The sequence below is a fragment of the Borostomias antarcticus genome (assembly GCF_949987555.1).
Source record: "Borostomias antarcticus genome assembly, chromosome: 5".
Taxonomy (NCBI): Eukaryota; Metazoa; Chordata; class Actinopteri; order Stomiiformes; family Stomiidae; genus Borostomias; species Borostomias antarcticus.
Window position 1 is genome coordinate 14,296,927 of NC_140238.1, and position 26,473 is coordinate 14,323,399.

Consider the following 26,473-nt stretch of genomic DNA (forward strand, 5'->3'; position numbering starts at 1 on the left):
TAGCTCGGTACAAAGCCAATGAAATGCAATTAGCATATGACCGGCAGTGCAAAAATATAGTATTATTTATAGAAAAGTCTATTACGTGCTTGTATTAAAACAAATAGCCTTGTGTTAAAGCGAATAGCCAAACGAATTGTCTGTAGCTATGGCCTACTCACCAAGCTTACCATGATGCCAGAAGTCATTGTTCATTAGATAATGTCGTGTGGTCGCCACCAGACGACGCTGTCTTTCTTTGATTCAGTTGGCTACATTTCCGGGACTCTGTAAATGCTCAAAGAAGCAGGGCGGTCTCGTTTAGTCCAATATCCAGGGGCCTAGGGGTTAAATCCGCCTGCGAACACCAGACTATAACCTGTGAACCACTTTCAAAGGACTGCGTGACAATTTCATTATTCAAGCCAGCTAACAGTGGCCTATCAGGTCCAAAAAAAGAACTGCTCTGAAATTGAATTATTCAGACAAGGCTACTTCATAAGTGGAATGGGTCTCAGGCTATACATTTTTAGTTCTTAGTTAATTTTGTTGCAGAGAGGCTCGATTAGCTGGATAGATTAGATAGATTTTGGTAGATTATTGGGTAGATTAAAAATCTACACTTGACACACAAAATGGCACTACTGAAAGCCTAAAAATGTAAGTGTTGCGGCGTGGGTGCTGCTAATATAAACATGTAGGCTATTATTGCATATAGGCCTACTATAATGACTCTACGCTTATTAAATCGCATGCACCGTTCTGTAAATTGCTCTTGATAAAATTTTCTGAGACGTGGAATGCAAAGATGTTCTCAGTAATAACCATAATATTAAAAGTATGTCAGAAAGGGTTGTATGAAATTGAACGGGGACATGGAAGACGATTTGGCTAATGACCCAAAGAATCGGACATTATTGTGAAGTGTTGTGTATTGTGGGCTGTAATACACACACCACAAAATTATTCCAAAGAAATCAAGAAACATTATAACTAGAAATGTCAGCTTTACAAAATAACTATATTTGTATAAAGTTAAGTAATCTACAATCATAGTCCTATTCCAATCAGATAACCTAACTCTGTAAAATGCTTCTAGGCCTAATACATTACATTACAGCCATTAAGCAGACGCTTTTATCCAAAGCGATTTACAATAATTATTAATATAATTTAACATAGGTAGTCAGGTGTACTACTTCTTGCCTACTACTACAAGGCTACTATCTCTACTACTACTGCTACTACTACTACTACTACTAATAATAATAATAACAACAACGTATTATTAATATCAACAATATCACCATTATTATTATTATTATTATTATTATTAGGCTATATGTTAGGCTACTACTAACAATAATAATCATCATCATCATCATAATGATAACAATATTAATAATAATCATATGAACATGTTACTACTACTACTATTATTATTATTGTTATTAACAATAATAATACCAATAGGCTATTCATAAAACAATAATGATAGTTGGCTAGTAATAATGCTATTATTAACTATAGCCTACTTCCCAAAAATAATATTAGAATTATACTATTAAAGATTAGGCCTAGTTATTGCAGGTGTTAATGTTATGTATTAGTTGACACTATACAGCTTTAAAACTTTAATATAGGCTACATTAAAAGTTAATCTAAAACCATACTCCTTATAAAGAAAAAGACTGCCCAACCTGTGATAAACGTAGACTATAGCTGGAACTGGAGATGCCCAAATAATCCGCTGGCATACGGAGTAGTGCGCGCAATAATGCGCACATGGTGGAGTCAGGACTGCGGCCTGTAGTGTCATTTATCCTTGAAAGGTGAGGAGTGAATTCATCGCGTTTTACTTTTACGCAGAAATGAAACATGATTGAGTTAGACCATTATGGCTCCTTGAGCATTAGGGCGAGATGTGACTGAGGGCTACCTGGCGCGATGCTGCAGAAGGGGAGTCGCTAGTCTACTTGAGCGCCGTTACCTTACCTGAGAGCCTCCTCTACTCCTGAACGCATTTCCCTTTGACTGAATTTCTGAAAGGAGTGCATCTGAATTTGGGCGACACGCAGCTCGCGTCCAATGATATCAATCAGGAAAAGGGGTTAATCATTTACGCAGCCACTTAACACGCGGATGTGTATTTATTTACTTATCCGTCAATTTTCCTCCCTTGTCGCAAGTGCACTTTTGCATGTCGGAGTACGATAGGGCATAATACAAACACGCCCGCAATCACCAGAAGCCTCTTATGGCCATTAAAAGTCAGTAGTTCAACTGAAGCTTTTTCAGAGACGGAGTGGTTCTCCAACTCTCAAGTCCACCCAGACCTCCTTTCATCAAGAGGTCCTCGTAAACATCACTACAGTTAATAAAGTGTATTGTGGCCACTGCAAGCACAAGGCTACATGCCGCATATTTATCCACTGCGACCACTAGCCTGTACCACTATCCGAGGCTACTTCTGGGGTACTAAATAAAACATTTATGCGCATGTGTTTCGATTATGGGTTTGTGGGAGGGGAGCTCGTGTCTTGTTGCCAACACGTAGGCCCTATGTCAAATTATGCTGGGCGCATAGAGCTGCTTTGTATTGTTGCCCTAGTTGCTGATGCCCCGCCTCTGGTGGTAGCCTTAAACCTGGCACCCAGCTAAAACAAACGAAAGCCAGCACCGAGCCTCCCACTCAATCCAATTAAGGCTGACTTCAGGCGCTCTCGTACGTGTTCATCTACCGGGATCGACGCTGAGACAACAGGAACAGAGGGGCTTTGGCCAAAAAAAAACCCAGAAGGAGAGATCGCCTTGCCTTCTAATTTCTCCCTCTCCAGCCCCAGAACAATGTCGATGAGCCCTAAGCATACGACTCCTTTTTCCGTTTCCGATATCTTGAGTCCTCTTGAGGAGAGCTACAAGAAAGTAAGTATGGAGAATAACAACTTGGGGGCACCTCTCACATCATACCGTCAGCCGCAGGTATCTCAGCCGGCGATGCAACAGCACCACATGGGCCACAATGGGACAGTGTCCGCGGCTTACCACATGACTGCGGCTGGGGTGTCTCAGCTATCGCACACCGCAATGGGGGGCTACTGTAACGGCAACCTGGGAAACATGAGCGACCTTCCGGCTTACCAGGACAGCATGAGGGGCAGCGCCACAGCCACCGGCTGGTACGGAGCCAATCCAGACCCACGTTTCTCCACCAGTAAGTAGCCTACATTCGACACTTGTCTGACTTGCCTGGTGAGGTAAAAAAAATGTTTCCTCGATCTCGTTCCGCGTTGAGTCTGTATACTGACATTAGCAACTTTACTCGTTGTTGATTTACGATTTCGCACTGATAATGGCAGCTACCTGTTCTTAGACCGCATTGTCTATGATACTACAACTGATTCGAAAGGCTGAATAAGAAAGGCTGAATATGAGAAGATGAAAGGCTATTTTGGAGCAGTCTGTTTCCTCTAACTATGTACTTAAATGATTGGAGCAAGGTCGGTGAGGATAGGTTACAATAGCCTCTGTGTTGATGCTATGGAAAATATATGCAGGAGACAGAGGCTTCACTCATCTGTCTGGTTCTGAATCATGGTCTTAGTTAGGCTTTATGTTTAAATTAATAGGCTATAAAATAGCTTATTAAAATATGTATTACTGTTTATGTTATTATCAGCAGTTAATCAGACATGTATTTGTTTTCAGTTTCTCGCTTCATGGGCTCCTCGTCGGGCATGAACATGGGCAGCATGGGAAGCCTGGGCTCTCTGGCGGACGTGGGGAAAGGCATGGGCCCCCTCTCCAGCACTCCGAGGAGAAAGAGGCGAGTGCTGTTTTCTCAAGCTCAGGTCTACGAGCTCGAACGACGCTTCAAACAACAGAAGTATCTTTCTGCGCCGGAGAGAGAGCACCTGGCCAGTATGATCCACCTCACCCCTACACAGGTCAAGATCTGGTTCCAGAACCACCGGTACAAAATGAAGAGGCAGGCGAAGGACAAGGTGTCTCAGCAGCAGATGCAGCAGGAGGGCAGCTCCTGTCAGCAGCAGCAGCAGTCTCCCCGGCGGGTGGCCGTGCCAGTATTGGTGAAGGACGGGAAGCCGTGCCAAGGCAACGGCCACACTCCCACCACCGCAGGGCAGACTCACCACCAGCAAGGGGGTAATGTAATGATCATGTCCAATAACAGTTCGGCCCTCGGGCAGCACCAGAGCCAGCAGGTGGGCAGCACAGGCCACTCTCCAGATTTAGCACAGCACTCAGCCAGCCCGTCGTCTCTCCAGTCCCAGGTGGCCAGCCTGTCTCACCTGAACTCTTCCAATGCTGAGTATGGAGCGGCTTTGCAGTGTTCTGCCCTGTTGTATGGCAGGACATGGTGACGACAGACAAGAGTAACAAAGCACAGCTTCTAAGACCTTTGCAACTAAGACAATAAGAAACTGTTCTTAATGTGCATTTGAACAACACCATTGCATTGGTTCCCGCTCTGAAAATGTTAATTTCGTTTGACAGTTGGACATTCAGACTGCTGCTGGAGGCTTATGGAGAAAAACAAAACATATAAGTTATGAGGATATGGGAGTTCAATCCTCACCCCTGGAATTATTTATGTAAATTATACTGAGAACTGAGCCTGCATCCAAACTCGTAGGCTAGCCTACACCTGTTTTTTGGGTCAGTTGGGATTAAATCGTGAGAAATCCTAAAAGGGGCTATTGTGTGTGGGTGCTTACCAACTTTTTCCACAGATGGCTCTGGTTTATATTAGAATTTAATGTACGACATAGCTGTATATTCTGTAAAAGGTTTGAATTGAATATATAGTTTTTAGCAATCTGTTGTAAAAAAAAAAAAAAAAAAGGTTTTAATGCTATTGATGGTTTGTTGTTATTCGAGTTCCATTTGTACGTTTTATTTCCTTGTAACTTATATAGATATTTGACTTAAATACAGGCAAACAATCCTATTAATAAATTATGGAAACGAATTCAGATCCATTTATTGAATTCGACTGTCTAAGATAGCCTATATATATATATATAGGCTACGTCCAGCGAGGAATAAACAGGGGCTATTGGACATGATTTATTGAAACTGTTTTTAATTTTGAACTATCATTATTATACTTTTTAGTAGTCTCTCGCCATTTATGCTCCAAATATGAAATATTATATAGGCCTGAAGCGTTAGACGATTTAAAAGAATAAAGGCCTAGATAGATGTTTTGCTCTTTGATATGGCTTAAAGAGGCCTAGGCGGAACACCTGTTCCTAAGGTGAGATCCAAACTGGCAGTTGTTTTCGGCTGATATCAACTCCTTCAGTTGCTCGACTCTTGAGGGTAGCTATAGGCTACTTTTTAATTAGACTACAATCAACGTTTTGGTTTATTCTTCGTGTATTGTTTTCTGTGGCCTTTACCCCCCCCCCATATCCTCACAAGGGCAGGTTATATAATCTTGGATATTCCAAAATTGGCTTTTATGGGCATTCGTCTTCTAAACTACCCCAATCAGGGTGCCAGCTCGTTTGTGTGTCTGTGGAGTGAGTCAGTGAGGTGAGGTGGAGATCAAACAAACGCTGCTCAAAGAACGCTTATCGTTAAAATCCCTGACCAAACAACGTTATTCTTCTCAAATAGCCTAACCTCGCGAGGCAAATTCTCAGTGCTTATCAGACTTACATTTATCAATAGGCTAATCAGTCAGTGAATTGAAAGGAAAATTGTTTACGAATTGATAAGTGAAAAATACCAAGTCTTCAATGTTTACGCCGTTTCTCCATCTTGTCATTTAGCATGTAAAACAAGCTACAAAAATCTTTGCAAAATCATGCTAATTGAGCTCATGGACTCTGTTCCAACAAAATAAAATACATTTTCGTAGTCGTCGAGTGACCTATACGCACAGAATAAATGAAACGTTATAGCGTTTACTGTTTTGACAATGTTAGTAGGCCTATCAATTTGAAGTTAATCCGGTTTGGCCTATAGGCTATGTTGCATGGTGCTGTGGGTTTTTCCACATTTGCTTACATAATTTGCATGCTGTGCGCTAGGCCTACGTAGTGGCTCATAATTGATTTGAGAAGGTTGTGCAGGGAATTAATTGACAATCTCAGATTAATTGTGCGTGAGATGAAAGGACTAGGGGCAGAGCGTGAGAGGGCAACATGATTCTGTTATCTCCTCATTGAGGTTAGAGACATCTGTTGGTGTGTGGCGTTCTTCCAGATCTGGTTTTGTCATTTCAAATAGTTGCAATTACATCTACATATTTTAAAGTAGCCCACCGTATACCGCTAAAATGGAGTTAGGGGTCTGTACACTGGGTGTTGCACTGCGATCAATGGGTGCAAGATAAATAGAAATAAGCCTACATATTTTCATATTATCAATTAGGCTACAAACATGGCTTTTGTTACTTTAATGAATAATGATGCCACCAAACCAATTCAATCGCCTGCATCTTAGGATAAAATCACGTTTAGGAAAACATATAGGCTAGGTTACAACTCTTCTCACGGGAGGGGGTGGGGGTTTGTTTTGGTAATAGGTCTATAAACCCAGTCATTGAACTCCCCGCCGCACCCAAATAATTTTAACCTGGCCTATATAAGATGGCTATGAAGAAAGTCTGAAGCATTTCTGTAATTTATTTAAGTCGAGAGCTTCTGTCCAGCTGGTGTAGGATGGTTGCGCTCCGAGTGCTGTGCCCGGATTTTAATGTGGCGTTGTTGAGGCCGTCTCGTTTTCATTTGGTCGTCTTCGGCATAGAACAAAGTACGTAGCCTAATGTGAGAATCTACTCAGACACTCGCCAAGCCTATCGCCTACCATTAGACCAAAAGGACACGTGGTCCGAGGGTTACATTGGCTTCAGGCTGGGCTTCAGAACATGCCTATTAGGCTATACCACCTCTGCGACGTTGTTTGATACGGTTTTAAGCTCCGACACTGATGCATAAACACATCTTTTTGCGTAACGTTTTTCAGAGACAATTCAGTTGCACCTAAGGAATAACTTTAAACGTTACTTTAACTTAAACTTTAAACATGACACTCGTCTCCAATGCAGGAATTTTCAGGTTAAGATGAACCTTTTATGGCACCTTTTATGTTTAATATGGCACGGGTTATGTTTAGGCCTATAGCCGACCGCGAAATCCTAAATTTGCATATAGGCCTAACTTTAAAATAAGACAAATACACTGCCTGTATAGACCCAATTACCCCTTTCGTTTCCAGCTATTTGAACCAAGAAAAGTTCTGTTTTCGGGAATTTTCAAACGAAATCTAGTAGCACCAGAATCTATGTTCTATTAGGTATTTGCTGTGGTCGTTTTGTTCGAATGAGCGCCGAGTGCTTTCGGATTAGATTACCATGTCTTTGGCGCGGTGTGTGGTCTTTGTATGGGGCTTGTAGCTGTTCAGAATGACTTGTTGGAAGCGTGTTTGCTCTCATCACTCTCTTTTATACAGACGCATAGTACAACTCCGCAAGTCCTCGTGGCTTTATTTTGGGCAGATCTCCATGAACCCCAACCAATTAGTCGCTAATCCCAAGGTAATCATATTTAAGTTAGGGTTTGGAAGATTTGGTCCACTCGTTTACTGTAGGCCTAATTTAGATAACGTTTAGTGCCATGGACAAGTAATTATTTTCCATAAAATGAAATCAATTTATTTCAGATTATAATATCAGTGGGCTATGCCTATATTCCACGAGCCAAGGTAGGCACGTAGCCAATCCGAATAATTCTCCAAAATATGTAGCCTATGTTTTATGACATGTATAGCGTTTGCATGGAGTGGGAGGCTGTCGCTGTCCAAGGTGCTGAAATTCTTCCAGTTTAATCGAACACGCTGGCCTGCTGCGGACAATCTGAATTCAAAATGAACTAAAGTCATTATGCATGAAGCAAAACGCGTTCTGGAAAGTGACTAATTCAGAGTTTTGTTGAATGCAAAGGTCGCATGGACTCACTGATAAGATAAAAACGCCCGTTTACAAAGCTTGAAATTCAGTCGACCTGTTTGTTTGTTTGTTAGCGACTATGGTGTGAGGAATGGCAGTGAGGGGATGTTTTTGCGTAGGTCTATGGTTAATCAATCTCGGGGCTATGAAACTTACACTTTAAGCTGTTAAATAATAATTTGGTTGCATTCGCTTTTTGTAAGGGTAAACGCGTGTTTAAAGAAACATCGCTAAACTGGGCTGTTTGGAATAGCACACTATTTTCCTTTTTTGCCTCCTCGTTTGAGGCCTATTCTTAACAACATTACTCCCAGCAAGCATTCCATAATGTGTATGACAATTAGGACAAGTACAATGCAACTGCAATCACCTCCTTTGGTAAATCTTATTGTCAACTGTTAGCAAAAAATATTTAATTGTCCTGCATTTATCTGGTTCTTCAAGCCATTGTGAGAAAAGCACACCCGAGGGTCATTTGTGACCTGAAATACTTAGCATGCAAATCGGAACACAATATGCTGTAATACTTGACCTTTCAGCATAATTGTTGTAGCGGTGAAATGCAGCGTATTCACTGCACTCTGAATAGAGTCTTTCCCCTCAGAGGAACAAAAACGCATTTTTTATAGCCCATACCTTCGTTTTTATTTAGTTTTGTTTCTTCTGTGAACATTATTCTTATAATGACCATAGCTGCAATCACACAACATTTAAATGTGCCTGAAAGAAACGTGAATTGCAGAGAAGCTATGTTTTTTGCAGGCTACATGACTGAGAAGATGTTTTATTCAGGAAATAGGGTGTATTTTCAAATGGTCAGATGTTGATTGGCCGCACCGATTAGACTACTCGGTCATTTTGGAGAAAAGCATTCAATGGCCGTCTCCTCAAAACGAATAACAATACAGGCCAGACTTTTTTTTTGCACCTAACATTTTTCTGGAACATAAATGCTCTTAATAGGTTTTGTATTTTTCGCTGTTCTTGCAGCCTAGGCGAGGCTGCTCTTTGGACGTCCCAGTAGGTCAGGTACATGCGCAGCATCTTAATAAGAGGCTTTCATTGATATACCTTAATTAGCCACATTTATCTGTGAGCTGGGCTACTGATGCAGCTGAGCAGGACATGTGGCACTCTCTAGCTCTTTTGGAGGAGCACAGTTTCTACTGATCTTTGAAACTAGAAGTTCCATTGTGTCTGTGTGTGTCTAGTTTCTACTGATCTTTGAAACTAGAAGTTCCAGTGTGTGTGTGTGTGTGTGTGTGTGTGTGTGTGTGTGTGAGTGTGTGTGTGTGTGTGTGTGTGTGTGTGTGTGTGTGTTTTGATGTGCGAGTGTAACCCATGATAAGGGATTGCCCATGGCGGGATTCGATACCACGCTTCGATACCGTGTGTGTGTGTAATGTAATGTGTGTGTGTGTATGTGTGTAAATGTGTGTGTGCATGCGCGCGCGTGCGTGCATGGGCGCCTGTACCTGTTTTTTTTAATCGTTTATGTACCTTGGCGATCTACGACGCTTCTTAAGGTAGGCTATACCTTGGCGGAGGTACAGTTTTTCCTACGAGTGTTTCCCAGACTATCCCTTAGTGAGCGTCTTACATCGTAAGGTACATCGTTAGTAGAGCTGTCCCTTGTTGATGACGTGTTCAAGCGTTCTCATAATCATTTTGATTGTACCTCAATCTAATATTAACAAAAAGGAAGCTATGCCTACTAAAGCTCATCTGCTAATCTATTTAAGAGTCAAGGTGAGATAGTTCCAATTCATACATTATAGTCTACAAAATATAAAATAAAGGGCATTTATTGGGACATATAAATCTAGTCTGGGACTTCTTGAAAGCCCAGGAAAAAAATGATAATGATGTTAGCTAAATGAGTGACTGATTTTGTTCACCCAGTGTTCTGAAAAGTTGGCATATAGCCTACCTCCCCAGGATGACCTACCACCCATTATGTTATGTTCAATTCATGAGTACCGCATCCTGTTGATAGGCATTTCGAAATTTCCTACATGACAGAATACGCTACTCATGAATTAAAGACAATTGTTTTAATGCAGCCATGGTGTATAGGCCTACACGAAGCACGAGTTGGCTGTGACACACTAAATAGAAGGGGACCTTGATTAATTACCTGTGTCTACCCTACTATGGGGTCTAGAAGGCCTCATTGGATTCATCAATTCGCCTAATCTGTTGGTATCCTATATAGTGGTGGGGTAGCCTACAGACAGCCAGAAAAGACATATGCCATCAAATTGCTCATTTACATAAGAAAATGTTGTTCCTTTACACAAGAAAGTGTTGAATTTATGTTATGGACAGTCCCCATATTTTATTTGGCTCAATATAATTTCAAAAGACAATATTCCCGTGATGTGTTATGTAGGCTGTATACGCGCAGGTAGGTAGATAGATGTGCGCTATATTGCAACTCTCCTTTTATTGTACACTAATGATGTAATCCGCGCAGATTGGGTAGACAGACGTGCGCTATATTGCAACTCTCCTTTCTAAAAGTATAATTTTGCTCTAGTCGGGCTAAAACTATAACACGATGAACGGAGCGCATCGCTAACTATGGACAGCTTACGATGGATTCAGACCGCCCTTAAGAAAGTATCCATTTGCTAAGGTATAGCCTACCTTGGCTAAGGAGGCTATGGGAAACAGCGCTTCAGCTCCAGGGAGAGTTTAAGATGTACCTTCAGAAGGTACATCATAAACTCGATTTACGATGTACCTTGGGGAGAGCTGTTTCCCAGAGCCTCCTTAGCCAAGGAGAAGGCTCTGGGAAACGACGCGCCACCTAGAGGGGGGCCTTACGACGTATCTTACGATGAACGAAGCGCTACGATGGCTCTGGGAAACGCGGCCCTGATAAATCATGTGGCACCAGCGGGAAGTCATCAAAGCACTTAAAATGACAGGCTGCAAATGTTCAGCTCTGCTATTTGTACAGGATGCAAGTGACTTTACTCCTCCTGGAGTAGGCTAATTAAGTTGGAACAGAGTAGAGCCCAGTTGCCATGGCCTTGTAGGCTACAGTACCAGCGGGAGTCCTTTCGTAGCTAACGAGCCATTACCTTGTTAACCACGTCCTTTATTATGTGATGTGTAATCGTCTCCCGCTGCATGTCCCACAGTCCCACCAAATGTGTTCTTTACTTTATAAACACAGATAGCCTGCACACGTGGCGCAGAAACTCACTCAACAAAGCTGAGGCATATCCTATTTCAAGGTAATGGGATTTTAATCTCTGGGTATTATAACCGCCTACTGGGCTTCGGTCTGGTCTGACAACAGAGTTACTGAACTGGACTGATGGATTCATGTGGGGTGCAAACTCACATCACCGGCCCATGGTCAACGGTGCCATTATATCATAAGATGTATTTTGGCTGATGTTGGGCTTATCTACACAGCGTATATCTTGTAAAATCAGTAGCCTCATATGACCCTAATGATTAGCCTAACATGGGGACCAACCAGACCACAGGAAAAAGCAAAGACAGTTGGCCATAAACTGAAATTATAAATTCTGTAGGACTTTTGATCGTCAGTAAGGACCTGTAGGACCTGTAGGACTTTTGATTGTCAGTATGGTGGGGCACTGGATGGTCCAGTCCAAACACTTGCAGCCAGTCTAGAGATTGTTGAAAGGGGTGAGAAACAGCAAAGCTAAAACGTCCCCAAAATAACCAGTGATAACAAGCAACATAATAAGCAATCAAGATAATGTATTCCAAATAACCTTAGCATTTCCATGGCATGACAGCTTGATGAAAGAATCCCTTTAAGTATATGTTTTGACCAATCAGGAGCTGAGAAGGCAACGACATCTATTTAACTCACACCAAAGAAACAAATAACTGCAACTTAATGAAAATCCTGGGGGTGGAGGTTTGAGGTCGGGTATAGGCTATATTAAGACCTGTTGAGACTTGGTCGTTTTGTTCTTGAACCAGAGGAGGGGTGCTATTTGTCCCCTAATGAAATATGTCATTACGAGGAATTCACGTGACACAAAAGGGACGGCAGTCAAAAATTGCCCCACTGCTGTTCAGTAATTATATAGTTTGCCCTGGCAGCGGGCCGCCTCGTGTTGAGGCAGGTGGCTAGTCCATCGTGCAAATGGATTGTCTGTGCCGACATAATTAGCCACTGCGAGTCGCTTAAATTAACAATTAGCTAACATGCAGCTCTGTCTGCAACGCGCAAGTTCTCTTATGCATTGTTTTTTTTCCGGCAGTAGAATTGTATAGCCTATCATTTGTTTCGTGGTCAATTCATAAATGTGAAGAAACCGAAATCAGCGGCATGCCTGTCTGATCCACACGACAAGATGTGGCAATTCATAAGTGCTGTTTACTTTAACGTTCAAGTTATAAACTGCTGCATGATGATGTGCCTGTTATTAGTCTATATTCGTTACCTTTAAATTGTCGTAGATGTGTGAGATAGGCCTATATAAGCCTAATAGCAAAAACTTGGTCAGTGGCTACTAATGATGGACATGAAAGTAAAATGTCAGTGTAGATTAAAAAAAGAAACACACCCCTCAATGTGACAGAGAATGAGGATCAGGGCAGAAATTGAGCGTGGGGCCAGGGCCACATGCTGCGTTTTAGTCAGCCTAAAGGTTCTGCTATTCTAACCTATCCACTGATCCTCTTGCAGCCTGCGTCCTGAATACCACTGCCTCACTACGGGCCAATCATGGCCCACCCACCCTTCTATTATTCTCGCTGCCCCCCGACATGACACGGGAACAAAGTAGACATTAAGCAACATTAAACCCGGGGACGGGAGTAATCAGTAACCCGTTATCTGTTAATGAAGGAAAACACATGCGGAGCGATACACACACAAACTAATCAATAGAGATGTTGGACAAAGCGGATCGGAGCCCAAAAAGGAAAATGCAAATCAATGTAGAAATCCTTGTTTGCTTTGAAACCGTTCAGTCTATTTTCAGCAATTACGTGTTCATCAAATGTAATTCGTCTATAGCCTACCCAGCAACAACAGTTGTTTCGCTTGGCCGTATCAGAAACTACGATGGACAAGACAGTCCACTGGCTGGTAGCCAATCTCTTTAAACCTACAGGGCAAACATGCAGTGGATGTCTTTCTTCTGCACAGGCTCGTGGTTGCCCATTGCATTAAGGAAACCGTGAAATTCTGTCAGCAATTTCAAAGCCAGTCATTTATTGTCAGATTGCTATGTTTTAATAACTTTGCCAAATTATAAGGCATTTTCTATAAACAGCTTACCATTCCGACAGTGTTTTCAAAAGCCATTGATAGGAATGTAGCATTTCCATTTATCAATGAGGGTTTCCCCTCCCTTCCCCCTTATAAAGGTTAACCTTTTATAAGACAGTTCATAATTTGTGAAGCAAGGGATATATTTTATTTAGGCTACTGATAATCTTATAATTTAGCCACTGTGTTTGCTACCTTTAATCCATCCAGTCAGAGTTGCCTTTGGCCCACTACCTTCCTGTGGTTGCTATAGCATTCTCAAGCACCATTCTACTAAATCCCCACCCCCACATAAACCTGCTCTGTGCACTTGTCATAAATTATCTTCAAGTGAAACAGCTAAAACGATATTTGGAGCTATGAGATTCGTGCTGGACACTGTTATGAAAAGCCCTCAGATGCTTTAACTTTACTCCCCCCTGCTCTGACCAATCCTCTGACACATTGATACTGTACTATAATGTAATATTTTCTCTCATCTCAGTTTTACTTTCCTAGTGATTATCAGGTGTAGTGTGTTTTTGGTGTCTGTCAGAGTCTGCTAATGTTGCTGCTATGTAATCACATTTTGGCACCTGTGGCAGAAAGAATGTGTATATACATCTCCTGTGGAACCTCGCCCCCTATATTACAGCCTGGAGTGCAAACACATGTGTCTAGGCAGGCAACTGAGAAGCACTCTGATTTGTTGATTAATTAAGGATGCCCCTGAAATGCCCCCCAAAGCAGAACCCCTCTGTAGGCAGAGCCGCCATGTTGAGCAGTGAACAAGTGGAAATTTGAATCACTCTTTATGTCATGAGCCTCATCTTTGCCAAATTGAATGCCGATTGAAAATAATTTTTGAGCTCTTGACTTCTGCTATTCATGACTGAATTTGTTTGCCACTGTCACAGAGCCACAGTATGGTGAATAAAAGCATTTAAGTAAAGTCCTCCTCTTGATTGTCTGGTAGTCATTTTATGTACTGTACATGTAATATATTAGAAAACCATGCATTTTAAGATTATCTGTGATTTTCTGGACAGCAGTAATAACTGACCAGAATCGGCTGAGTGTTTTGAAGGGGAAAATTACAAATTTACATAATACATTCACAATATGTTAAGTTTGACATAAATGCCTGATGGTTGCTATGGCATCTTACTGATTACTTTTTATATGTTATACAAATGTAAGCATTTGAATGTACCATGTACTTTAGGGGGAATATTATGCAAAGGCTAGATGAGGTTTAGATGTTCATCCCCTATAGTTCTCCTTGCCCTAATCCCCCACCCGGTTGGCTCCCCAGTACAGGACCACTGCATGCTGTGTTTTGGCAGAAAATCAATAAAGGGGAAAATCTGTTCTAATCATCCGTACATTTACCATCACAATCAACAATCAAAGCCAAGACCTGAGTCTTTATTTGTGGGCCTGAGTCGCCCAATTTTCCCACTGTGAAAGGCAGGCTAAATTAGAACCCTTGGTTCCTGTTAGCAGCTCTTAATGGCTCTGATTTGTGAACTGCTAAATGAGGTTATGTAAATTGATCCTGAATGCAGGCAGAGGCCTCCAGGTGACAGGTGCAGCCATCCAAAAGTGGGGGAGAGAGGGTGTAGTAAAACATGTGGGGGGAGGGGGGTGGAAATCATGGCGAGATTCACTCCCAAGGCCACCGACCATGTAAGAGACAGAAATTAGGAGGATTGGCTGCAAATTCCATGAGTACAAAGTAGAAAGGAATGAAAAGGAAATCCATGGAATTAGTGTCTGTCAGTCATCTCTACGGGTTTGATCTCTCTACATAGAGATCTGGCTACTGTATAGTGTTATCTTCCACAATTACGCTTTATTAGTCTGATGCTAATCATGCTATTTGCAATGATGGCTGCACCCTCTCTCTCAGATCAAGGGGAGCTTTTCCACAAAAAAATATGTTATTCTGCCACTTAATATTCACCTGGCCTAACTTCTAGATAGATAGATAGATAGATAGATAGATAGATAGATAGATAGATAGATAGATAGATAGATAGATAGATAGGATAGATAGATGGATGGATGGACAGATAGATAGATATATGGATAGGTAGATGATAGATAGATAGATTGGATTGATGGATAGATAGATAGGATAGGTGGATATGATAGATAGATAAATGGACTGCACTTACATAGCGCTTTTCCTCCTTAGCGGCACTCAAAGCGCTTTACAATGGCCACTCATTCACCCATTCATACACCAATGGCGGTAGCTGCCATGCAAGGTGCTAACCTGCTCATTAGGAGCAATTTGGGGTTAGGTGTCTTGCTCAAGGACACTTCGACATGTAGACAGTCGGAGCTGGGATTCGAACCACCGACCCTTCGATCAGTGAACGACCCGCTCTACCAACTGAGCTACAGCCGCCCCTCATAGATAGATAGATAGATAGATAGATAGATAGATAGATAGATAGATAGATAGATAGATAGATAGATAGATGGATGGATGGATGGATGGATGGATGGATGGATGGATAGATAGGATGGATAGATAGATAGATGGATAGGTAGATGGATATGATGGATAGATTGGATAGATGGATAGATGAATAGATAGGATGGATAGGATAGGTAGATGGATAGGATAGATAGATAGATAGATAGATAGATAGATAGATAGATAGATAGATAGATAGATAGATAGATAGATAGATAGATAGATAGATAGATAGATAGATAGATAGATAGATAGATAGATAGATAGATGTCCCTGGTGAGGACTCGTACGCTGTGGTTGTAAGGATACAATAACAGGGCAGCGATCAACATGCGCTCTCCCATGGGGAAGTCTGAGTGATTGGAGCACACTGACTCCCTACTCTTCACTGGTACCATTTTCACCCCAGGTTACTGTCACAGCTGCTCAAAGGAGAGCTGGGGGCTCTGTCTCACCCCCCCCCCTTCTCTCCTTGTACAGGAAAATTGTATTGCACCTTGTGTTGACTCATAAGTCATAACTATATGTCCTAGTTCTTTTGTTAGGCGTATGAAATGTATCCAAGAGAAGCAGGACAAAGCGGATCGGAGCCTAAAAAGGGAAATGCCAATCAAGGTGAAACCGTCTGTTTCCAGCAATTCACCTGTTCATTTAATGTCATTCATCTGTGCACAGCTTTTCCACTGGCTGTTTCAAAACATGCTTGGTCGGAGGCCAGGTGAGGGGTCTCTCAAATCTCTCTTGCTGTTCCTGTAGGAGAGGGTCTTTATTAAGAGGTGCAACTGAATATGGAACAGTTGGAGGGCCTGGTGGTGCTTTAACACCATTTCCATGTGAATTGGTTCATTTAGTTTAAGGTGAGAACAGCAGCATGAGGCTGTAGGAGAGGTACTATATGAGTATCTCCACCACTCCATCCATATAATTAAAGCTCTTCACAGTTTGAAATGGATCAACTTTATTGCAATGAACTACTTACATACCCTCGTAACATGCTTGTAATGTATAATTTACTTTTATACTAACTCTCCAAGAATGCTTTCTCTTTCACAGGGGGCTCTGTGTAGGTACATGTTACTGTGTACAGCAATTTTTCTGCGCCAAAATGTGCTACAGTATGTTTTGCGAGCAGCCCAGGTTTTTGCATAGATGAGAACCAGGTGGTGTACCTGCCTTTGTACAGAGAGGAGCGAAGAGAACATACAAGTGTTCTGCTCAGTACTCCTAAAAACGCAGCCAAACAGCTACTGTACCATCAACCATTCATGTCTCAACATAAGAGGCAACGCCACTCATCTCTCTCTCTTTTCCTCTCACTCTCCCCTTGCCCCTCTCTATCCTGCCTTCTGTGTCTCATGCTCCGTCAACATCGTCTTTCTCTGTAGAACAGTGCGTCTGAATAAGTGAGCCTTCTGCTTTCCTCCAGGTGGTTGATGAGAGAGCAGAGACCCAGCCTCAATCCCCTTTCAGCCCCTGCATGCCCCTATAAATCACTAACTCCTTATTCCTGTAAATGCCCCCAATTCTTACTCACCAGTCAATCATTGTGAACCAAGATGAAAACATGTGTCACATCCATCAAACCTGGACTTATTCAGTTAAGCCACCCCTGACTTCTGAAAGACAAGCTGAAAATAATGGATCATTTGGACTTTGTAGGATAATTTGTATTTATTTCCTTTTTATTTGTATTTGTTTGGCATCTGTATAATGAAAATAATTATTTTTTACTAATTTGTATGCTTGTTTATTAGTAAAGCAGTTTAATATATTTACTTGTGTAATTTACTGACAAGCTATTTGATAAGCAGAGAATTATGTTTACCATGTAAAGCCTTAACACAGTAAAACCATACAATACATCTGAGTCTCATTTTTTATTTCTAGCATTCAGAAGAACAAATTAACTGTGACTTCGGCAAATTTAGTCATGAAATTAGCAGCTTTTAATTTTCTTGCTCCTTGCTGCGTGGAAACATATTGCAATAGCTCAGCATGTCAATGATGTCAAGTGTTACAGTTCCCTTCCTGCTGCCTGTAGAAAACTGTAGAAATGAATTCAACTGAAAAGCTTCAAACCCCTTCCTAAAATGATTAACCCTTCCAGAAAACATCATGGAGTTCAGCCCTGAGTGCCTTCGCTTTCTTATAGCCTATAATTGTTCTTTTTCTGTTGTTGGCTTCATCAGTCTCTCCTCATTATATGAAAAGGAGGGAGAATGCCTGAATAGAGGAGGGAGTTTTTCCCACAGTCACTCAACACAGGGAAATACACCATTGTGGGCAGGTTCCCATCCCCAATACCCTGCCTCACACATATGATTTGACGGACAGTGGTTTTATAATTGAGAGTGACCATTCTTTCACGTTGCTCCTTAAAGTAAACAATGATGGATGTAGTTAATGTGACTAACCGAGCCAGTGTGTATTACTTATTCATTGAGGTCGTATTGCTGTGCTTTATATTTTTTTGATACTAACTGATACAACTAATTTTGGTCTGGAATTGGGGAGCACATAAGAGGGCGTTGTACTTTGTCACAATAATGTAATTTGACAGTAAGATAAGAATTGAACAATATTTGGGACATAAAGTTCTAGTACAAGCATTTTTCCCAATATTCTATATGCTGAAATCAATTATATCACATCGAACATGAAATTATAAAATAAATCTATATCAAGTAAAAAAGTTTCATTTCTTCTGAGTACATAGGGTTAGTTTAGAGATATATGTAAAACTTAGACTAACTTGTATTACTATAGGCATACAAATCAGGGTTCACTTATTTGTTTGCTACGTGACCTCTCACTTTTGAGTTCTTGCTGCTTTTGTGAATGACTGCTGTGTTCTATAGTGCCAGCCTCACATCGCGTAGAGAATGTGTGGTAATCAAGACTACATTTTGAGGCTCTGGTATTTAAGATGAAGTTGTGCTGAACTTGGTAGTTTGATAGCTGAATGCCATCTACACAATGAATGTATTTCTGTTTCTCATTGAGGATTGACATTTATTAGCTGTTGGACAGATCTATTCTACTTTATTCTATGATCTTTTCAGAAATCTTGACCTCAAAATATTGCTATAGGCATAATTGCTTTAATCGTTATAAAAGTGGGATATTTATTTATTTATTTAAATGTATACTTTTTATTTATATCCACTTGATTTTTACTTTTTGGAATCCATTATCGTGTTTTCATGTTATTGTGCAACCTACTTAAAGGAGTAGTAAAGGCAAAATGCATGTTTAGCCCTGTTTTAAGGTTACTTATGATCATATACAATAGTTCTTGTCTTTGAAATCGAGTTTAACATGTTTTTGAAAGATTTTTCAAGGTGCCCACCCACATCCATTGTATGACCAAAACGGTGGTAGAGCAATTATCAGACTTTCTCAAAAGTGCTAGTTTTGTCAACGTTTTGATCTGAACCATTGTATATGATCATAAGTAACCTTAAAACAGGGCTAAACATGCATTTTCCCTTTACTACTCCTTTAACCTCCTTGGCAGATAAACCTCTAGATCCATTTCCTGTATAGGAGGGAAATACACCAGCTTTTAACCAATCAGACGGCACTACTCTTTACATGCGGAAATGTAATGGCGGAGAGAATGAAGCTGAACGAAGAGAATGTTTTGTGTGAAAACGTGTCAACAATGTCTTCTAGCAAGGAGAAATGGGGCTACAGAAATTGCATTTCCACAATTTTGAATCTGCTTTCAGACTTCGGGACCGAGGTTGGTTGATCATGCGATACGCTGAATGTGCCTTGTGTAGGCTACAAGCAACTTTGCTGTGTAGCATGGCTAACACGTTACCGTTACAACACGGTCACTGTTCCAAGTCTCACCAGCAGCAATACATATATGAATGGGCGCATGCTACAATGTAATATTGAACTGAGTTATGTCAGTGTTGTAGCCTGCTGGCTATTTTATAGTATGCGTACGATGCGATCCTCCAGTGAAGACAATTCATTGTTGCAGCACACATGGCAGCGATAAACTCCTGCTTGTTTACAAACTAGCTCCGTTCAATGTAGCCTAGCCTAGAGACCGATGGCACTAGCTAGTGAAACAAAGTAGCCTTACAATACTTTTACAAGCTTTGTCTAACGTTAGCACTGAACATTTCCTTTTGTCGTCGTGCAATTTGGCTTCGCAACACTTGATTGACGGGGTTATTAGTCATTGCCAAATTTTGTGTTGTGTGTCTAATGTTTTGTGTTTTTCTATTCCTTGTGTTGTCTACAGCTTAAATTAAGTGAAGCTGTTTTGAAGATCACTGTCAGTGTAAATGCTGTGGATGTGAATTCATGTAAACCAGCCGATGTATACAAATGTTTGAAGCAACACATTTCCAAACTACAGGTAGGCTTACAGGTTTACGGCATAGATAAACTGAAATATTTGTTGACTCTAACATTGTTTTAGCCTAGAATTCCCTGGCTGTTTTGAATGTGTGCATTGTTGTTTTGCACTGTGTCCATTGAGACATATATTCAGTGTTGACTTTTTTACATTTCTCTTCCTCCCTCAGTCTGTTTCAGAGAGCCTCAAGTCTCTAGTGGATGCTGAGGACCGCTCCTTATCTCCAAACGCTACCACGTCAAGGTCCTCATCTCCAAACACTACCATGTCAGTAAGACACAGCAAGGCCATGGCTGCCACAGTCGTGTCTGAGGAGGAGATGGCCTCAGATTCCACGCACATTCCACCCAGAGCCCTCCAGGTGAACTCTGGGGTGGCGGAGGGCAAGTCGCAGACTGATGACCTCACAGTGCAGATCAAAGCCAACAAGTCTGAGGTGAGGCTCTGTGAGGTTACTGGCCAGTTGCTCTGGTAGGTGATGGCTAGCTAGAATTCTTAACTCCCCTCGCTAAGCAAATTCATAATCATAAGTAACTGTCTCCCAAGTATGCTACATGAAGTGATGCAGTGAATCAAATGCTTGATCAGGACCTGATAACCCAGTTTAGCACAAAATAAGGGGTCCTTCAGAGTGCCGTAGTCTGGGAGAGCCGGCCATGTTGTTGGCGGCTCTGAGAGAGAGAGCTAGGCTCTTGATAGATTATGAAGTGGATCCTCATTACTCTCTGAGATTGCATGCGGATGAAAGACATGAGTGCCCTGTATTTTGTTGTACATTTATTTTGCTAGTCAAATAAACAGTAGTTGTACTTTATTTTGAGATGGCAAACAATTCAATTTTTGGGGGGATATTTGGAATAATTTTATATGCCAAGATGAGAATTACAGTCCCCCTTGTGCTTACCCCAGCTCATTGTTAAACAGACAGAGGATAGATTTTTTATCAATAGCTTATCAATCTTGCATATCTCATCTCTGCCATGTCTCCTTCTGTCCTGCCACAGATTGATAGGAGGATATCTGCATTTATGGAGCGCAAGCAGCTGGAGATCAATGAAAACAACGTGCGGGAGTTTTGCAACGTGATCGACTGCAATCAGGGTGAGAATGAAGAGTGGGGTGGGGGGCTGGGTGGAGCAGCTGCCTGCACACAGATTGCCAATGTTTGGGAGAGTGCTGATTTCCCCGGGCGAGAGGTCAGACTGAACTGCTCTAAAAGAGGGGCTGAAGTAGTTAACATACTGGGTCTCAAAAATAAGACCGGCTTTGTCCAGAACCCTGGGAGAGAGAGAAAGAGAGAGACAGAGAGGTGTTTCTTGTCTTCAGAAGCAGATGTGAATGGACAGTAATAGAAATGAGGTCAGAGTGGCCAGCTAAAAAGCATAATGAAGCATTCTGCTCTCCTTAAATGAATCCTAGATTAATTAATTGATCTTAAATGAATCCTTGATTAAGGAATTCCTCTTAATTTGATTGACGGCTGTGAAGTAGATATTACAGAGGGAATAGGATGTATAATGCACTCAAAGACTCGTTCAGATGATTATTGGTTTCATTTGACACAGAAAACAGTTGTGCCAGAACAGATGCTGTATTTACACCCTATCCTGGCTTTAAAAGTCACGTAAAAGGTAAGCTTACATTTTGCTTTATAGACAAACGTGTACTTTTTAGGCACAGTGTTTTATTTATTTATGTATTTATTTATTTTTCCCCCCATGCTTCCGCGCGTATGCGGCGTGTCTGTGAAGTGACTCGTGTAGTGAACACCTACGGACCTCAGACACGCGGAGGAGCCCAGGGTCCTGCCCAGGCCCAGGGGGATTCTGGGGAGCCGCAGAGGGGACAGGTGGCCAGAGCCTGTGGAAACCCAGCCATAGAGGAACGGCTCCATAACATCGAGACTCACCTGAAACTCCCGACAGGTGAGGAGGGTGGGAAAGGAGGATGATGCATGTCCAGATTTCCTGCTGCTGTTGCTGGTCTCTGAGCAGGTTGCAGATTGATATCATTGCTGTCCAGACTGTCTAAAACCCAGACATTTTGTTTTGCTCTTCAGAGGGTCCAGTGCCTCTGAGTGTGTATAAGAGGCTAAAGAAACTCGAGGATCGGATTCTGGAGTTGGAGGGACTCTCACCAGAATACTTTCAGTCCACTGTGAGTTTGTTTTTTCGTGTTTAGTGTGTATAAGGGGGTTGAAGAATTTGTAACAAGACCATTTTCAAGGCTAGACCAATCGGTACTGCGGAACATTTCTCACAATCTTGGTCCCAATATGTAAGCAGAAAATGTTGCTGGGTTTTTTATTGTACATGAAAGAAATATGGTATGATATGAGGCTTTAGAAGGTGACGATAAAAACCAAAGGTAAAGAGAACCCAGCCTCTATTCACATATTCTAATTATTATTTATTGTACAAGACATAAGAAATATGGGAATTCCAGGCCTTGCTACTTAAAGGTGGGATAGGTAGTTTGCTTTTGGCTTTATTTGGTAAAATTGGCATAACATCCTTTCAGCAATCAGTAACAAGTGGGCTGAGAATAAACTTGGATCTCTGTGTTTACCGCTGCCTCTGTATTTTGGATTCAAAGAATGCACGGCGCCCAAAGTTATTGACCAATCAGGGTCTCTATCTCGCCACACCTACCAGTCATGTTTGGAGGGAGGGACTAATTCATGATTGACAGGAGGGAGGGGCGGGTTCTTTTGAAAAAGATGACCAATCGGAGGCCTTGTTGACGTCAAACTACCTACCCCACCTTTAATGTAGTATATGACTCAGTCATATGACTAAGTCACATATTAAGCAGCAAGGTTTGGAATTCATAAAGGAAGGCCAGTGTTTTTCTTATTTCTTAATTCTGTAATAAATAATAATTGATTAATTTGTCTTCACAAAGCTGTCAGACCGATCAGTCTTCCAGCAGTTTACCTGAACCACCATACCCATTTCTTATTAACCAACCAATTAACCAACCAGCCAATAGGCTTTCAAAAACAAATCCCTGACCTCCACCTTGACCTCCTGTCCTCTTACAGAGTTTCCTTCACAAGCGGCCGAAGATGGGATCTTCTGCTCAGGTAAGCTATGTTGATGCCCTTCCCTCCATACAACTGTCACTTAAAACGATCCATTCTTGTGACATATGGAGGGGTGTTTCAGCCCATATAGGAGCCCGTACGGGAGTGTATGGAGGGGTGTTTGAGCCCATATAGGAGCCCGTACGGGAGTGTATGGAGGGGTGTTTGAGCCCATATAGGAGTGTACATGTGGCTGGGATGATGCCATGCCTCTTCTTGTCATGTGCAGGCCTGCAGCCTGTCTGAGCTGGACGGGAAGATCAGCGCTGTGAAAGCGGCATTGCTGAAGAGAGTGACCGAGTTTGGGCCTGGATATGGAGCTGAGTGTCCTCTCTGACTCCTGACACACACACACACACTCACACCATGGATCAACCTTTACTGTGGAGAGCTGTAGTTTATTATTGTCCACATCCTATCCTCGTTGTTGCATGTCATTACAGTCAGTACTATTGAAACACCATGAAGGCTGTAAAAGTACGACTTCCACATTAAACTGTTTGAACTAGAGACCTAAAGATGTCAATTTAGAAGAAAAAAGTCATCCATGTTTAGTTGTGAAGTGGAATATAATTGATATTGTAAATAAAAGTTATTTTTTTCCTTAGCCAACCCTCTTTGAGGAGGACTTTGACTCATGGCTCTAATCGCACATTGTACATGAAGAAATAAGTCATTCTTTGAATCAAATGGCAATTAATTCAACTCTTAAGTCATTTATATGTCAACGAAAGTTTGCGTAAACTAAAAAACTCAGGCAGGGAATGTTTTGGTGTTGTACTCCAGTCTGAGCGCTCTGGTGGTAGTCATGGGGAGGGATATTATCATTACACATTCCAGAGCAGATGAGGGATTGGATTGCTTTGAGAACAGGGCCATTTTAGATCCCACTATGTGTTTTGATGTGTGTATCCGTCTATGCCGCGAGAGTTGATGCACCATCTCTGTGTATATGAACAAGTGTATAGAGTTGTGGGAGTAATTGGCATCTGTGAGGGGTGTGGGGATTCATCTTTCTGCCTGATGGCTGTGTGGCGATGATGGCTGTCATTATAACAAATGACCTGATTACTGAGATGCTCTGCTGGAACCACGTGGAGCCCAAACACACTGGCTGCAAAGAAGATCGAGGTGAAGTGACGTGAATTGGGGTGAAGTGACGTGAATCGTAGGTTTCATTTTTAAGCTTGACAAATATTATTAATGCCATATTGTACTGATGCCATTCACGGTTTTTCTCAAGGTAAAATCCATGCTGGCCTCGCGTTTTGTGCATTTCACGCTCCGCGCACATCAAATCTAGAACGTCAGCCCGGCCTCGGCAGAGAGCGATGGCGTCGCTACGGAATTGATTGATGGAGCGACCCGTGGACTAAGGAAAACGCTGCATTGTGTCTTTGGGAAGACAATAGCCCATTCTCCCTGTGGAAATGGGGAGGGGGGGGCGCTTTCCCTTTCAGGTGAACCTGGCTGGTTTAGCTCTCTTCACCGGCTGTGTCTGCTCTGGGCACAAGGCCCTCTGGGCGCTGTGAGGGAGCACTTGAGCGCTGTGACAATGTGAAGGGGGGGGGGGGCGTGTATTGTTCCCCCAGGAGCTTTTGTCTCGGCCACCAGGGCCCTTATATGGGTTAATGAGAACAAATTGCTCTGAGAGTGTAACAAATGGATTATGGATGCGGACAAAGGGGCCGTATTTGGAGGCACATCCAGTTAGGGTCCACCTTTTCGTGGGGGCTGTTGAGGCGACTAAAGGGTGGATGAGGCATTGCTCACTAAATATCTCGTTATCTTTGTCCTGTCTGTTCTGTTTCATGAATACAATGACATTATTCCAGTAAAGGAAAGGGACTTCACCGTGATTTAGTTATCTTGGATTAAAGTGATGCCGTGCAGGATGGCAGCGAACAGCTCAAATGCTCTTAAATAACTACAGTCTGCAGAGGTGGAATCATAAACCCTATATACCAACACGCTCCTATATACCAACACGCTCCTTAACGTCTACTGCACTGCCGCTCTTCACTTGAAGATTACAGAGTCAACGTGTCAATGCAAGTGTGGGTAATAATGCTTCCTCCACGGTTGGGTGGACATGGTGCGCCTTTTCAGGGGAACAAAGAGGAACCCTCACACTGACTCTATACTCCCCGCCTGCCTGCTTGTCAGTTTCTCCCTTCTCCTCATGTCTTGTTGCATGCTTGGGAAAAGCCACTGAGGTTCTCCTCCCTGGCCTCCTATGGGTCCCCTGTATTATATGGGGGGCAGAAGGAGAGATTCATATCCATTCATAACTCACAAACTCTTAATGGGCTTCACCCTCCCAAAAGAAAACCTTTTCCTGTGACTAGTCAGCTCCAGTCTTTATTCACCCTGTGGCTCTGTGTCAAAAAAGACTGTTGCTCGTTTGTGGCCTGAACAATGAGGAACAAGGCTGAATCTCTCACAGGGAACAAAGGACAGAAAACAGGCTTTTCAATCTGCAGAACATTAGATTCTGACACATTTTGCCATGGCAGTTCCCCCCCCCCCCCCCCTTCCCTTCTCTACCCTGAGTACTGTGGCTGGGGTCTTTAAAAGGGACCACCTGTTGGCTACCAGTCTGGTCTTCATTACGGACAGAGGCTATTATCACAGGCTGCGGAGCGCTGCGGGGGAAGTTTTAAAGTTAACCCCGTTGGTCGGAACCTGCACTTTCCGAAACTAGCAAAGCACTTTAAGCACTTTTCCAAAACAGCGGTTGATTTTCATGCAGCTTTTTTGTTTTTATTCTTCCCCCTTTGGAGTGGGTGAAGGGTCTTTTCTGAGCAGAAGATAAGCAATTCAATCATAGCTGTCATGTACATATGGGTCAGAAGACGAGAGATTACCATAGCTCAGGTTCAGATTCAAATGAAGATAACGTTTATTCTGTAAGTACTTGAGTAACTAAATTGATACTTTCATTGTAAAAGGCAAGGACCATCTGCATTCAAGTTTTTGACGGTAATCCCTGGTGTTCAGTCAGTTATTGTAAGGAGCTCTAGGCCATGCGAGATTTAAATTTTTTTCTTCTTGGAATTGAAATGGTTCCATTTTCACCCCAAAGCCAATCATAGAACAAGACTGATTTTCCTGCATGTTGCATATGGCACAAACTTCATGCCTTCCACACGCGTCAAGAAAGAAATCCAGCATTGATAAAAAAAAACTTGTATTTCTGTTTCAACATAGATCCACTTAGTAGTGGTGGTAAACGAGCAAAACTTTGGAATGGGTAAGGTTTCACACCCAACCACCATCAGGTACTATAAATGCCCTAGAAAGGCCCATACCAT

The 26,473-nt window shown here is 42.1% G+C and overlaps 2 protein-coding genes across 3 annotated transcripts; both read left to right on the forward strand.

Moving 5' to 3' along the window:
- Window positions 1-2,826: 2,826 nt before the first annotated feature.
- nkx2.1 (NK2 homeobox 1) lies at window positions 2,827-4,361 on the forward strand (the record flags this gene model as incomplete). The annotated part of the gene is made up of 2 exons (XM_084438224.1): window positions 2,827-3,193; window positions 3,688-4,361. The coding sequence occupies 2 exons, from the start codon at window positions 2,827-2,829 to the stop codon at window positions 4,359-4,361; spliced, it is 1,041 nt and encodes a 346-aa protein (XP_084294350.1).
- A 14,950-nt stretch (window positions 4,362-19,311) lies between these two features.
- Window positions 19,312-23,766, forward strand: mbip (MAP3K12 binding inhibitory protein 1). 2 transcript variants are annotated; one of them, XM_084438816.1, is made up of 9 exons: window positions 19,312-19,441; window positions 19,958-20,074; window positions 20,244-20,510; window positions 21,079-21,175; window positions 21,640-21,705; window positions 21,826-21,999; window positions 22,134-22,231; window positions 23,118-23,159; window positions 23,389-23,766. In XM_084438816.1, exons 1-9 carry the CDS (start codon window positions 19,316-19,318, stop codon window positions 23,494-23,496), a joined length of 1,095 nt encoding a protein of 364 aa, XP_084294942.1. In that variant the 5' UTR covers window positions 19,312-19,315; the 3' UTR covers window positions 23,497-23,766. The 2 variants fall into 2 exon arrangements, with proteins under 2 accessions (XP_084294942.1, XP_084294941.1); XM_084438815.1 differs by having other exon boundaries at window positions 21,640-21,999.
- Window positions 23,767-26,473: the final 2,707 nt, after the last annotated feature.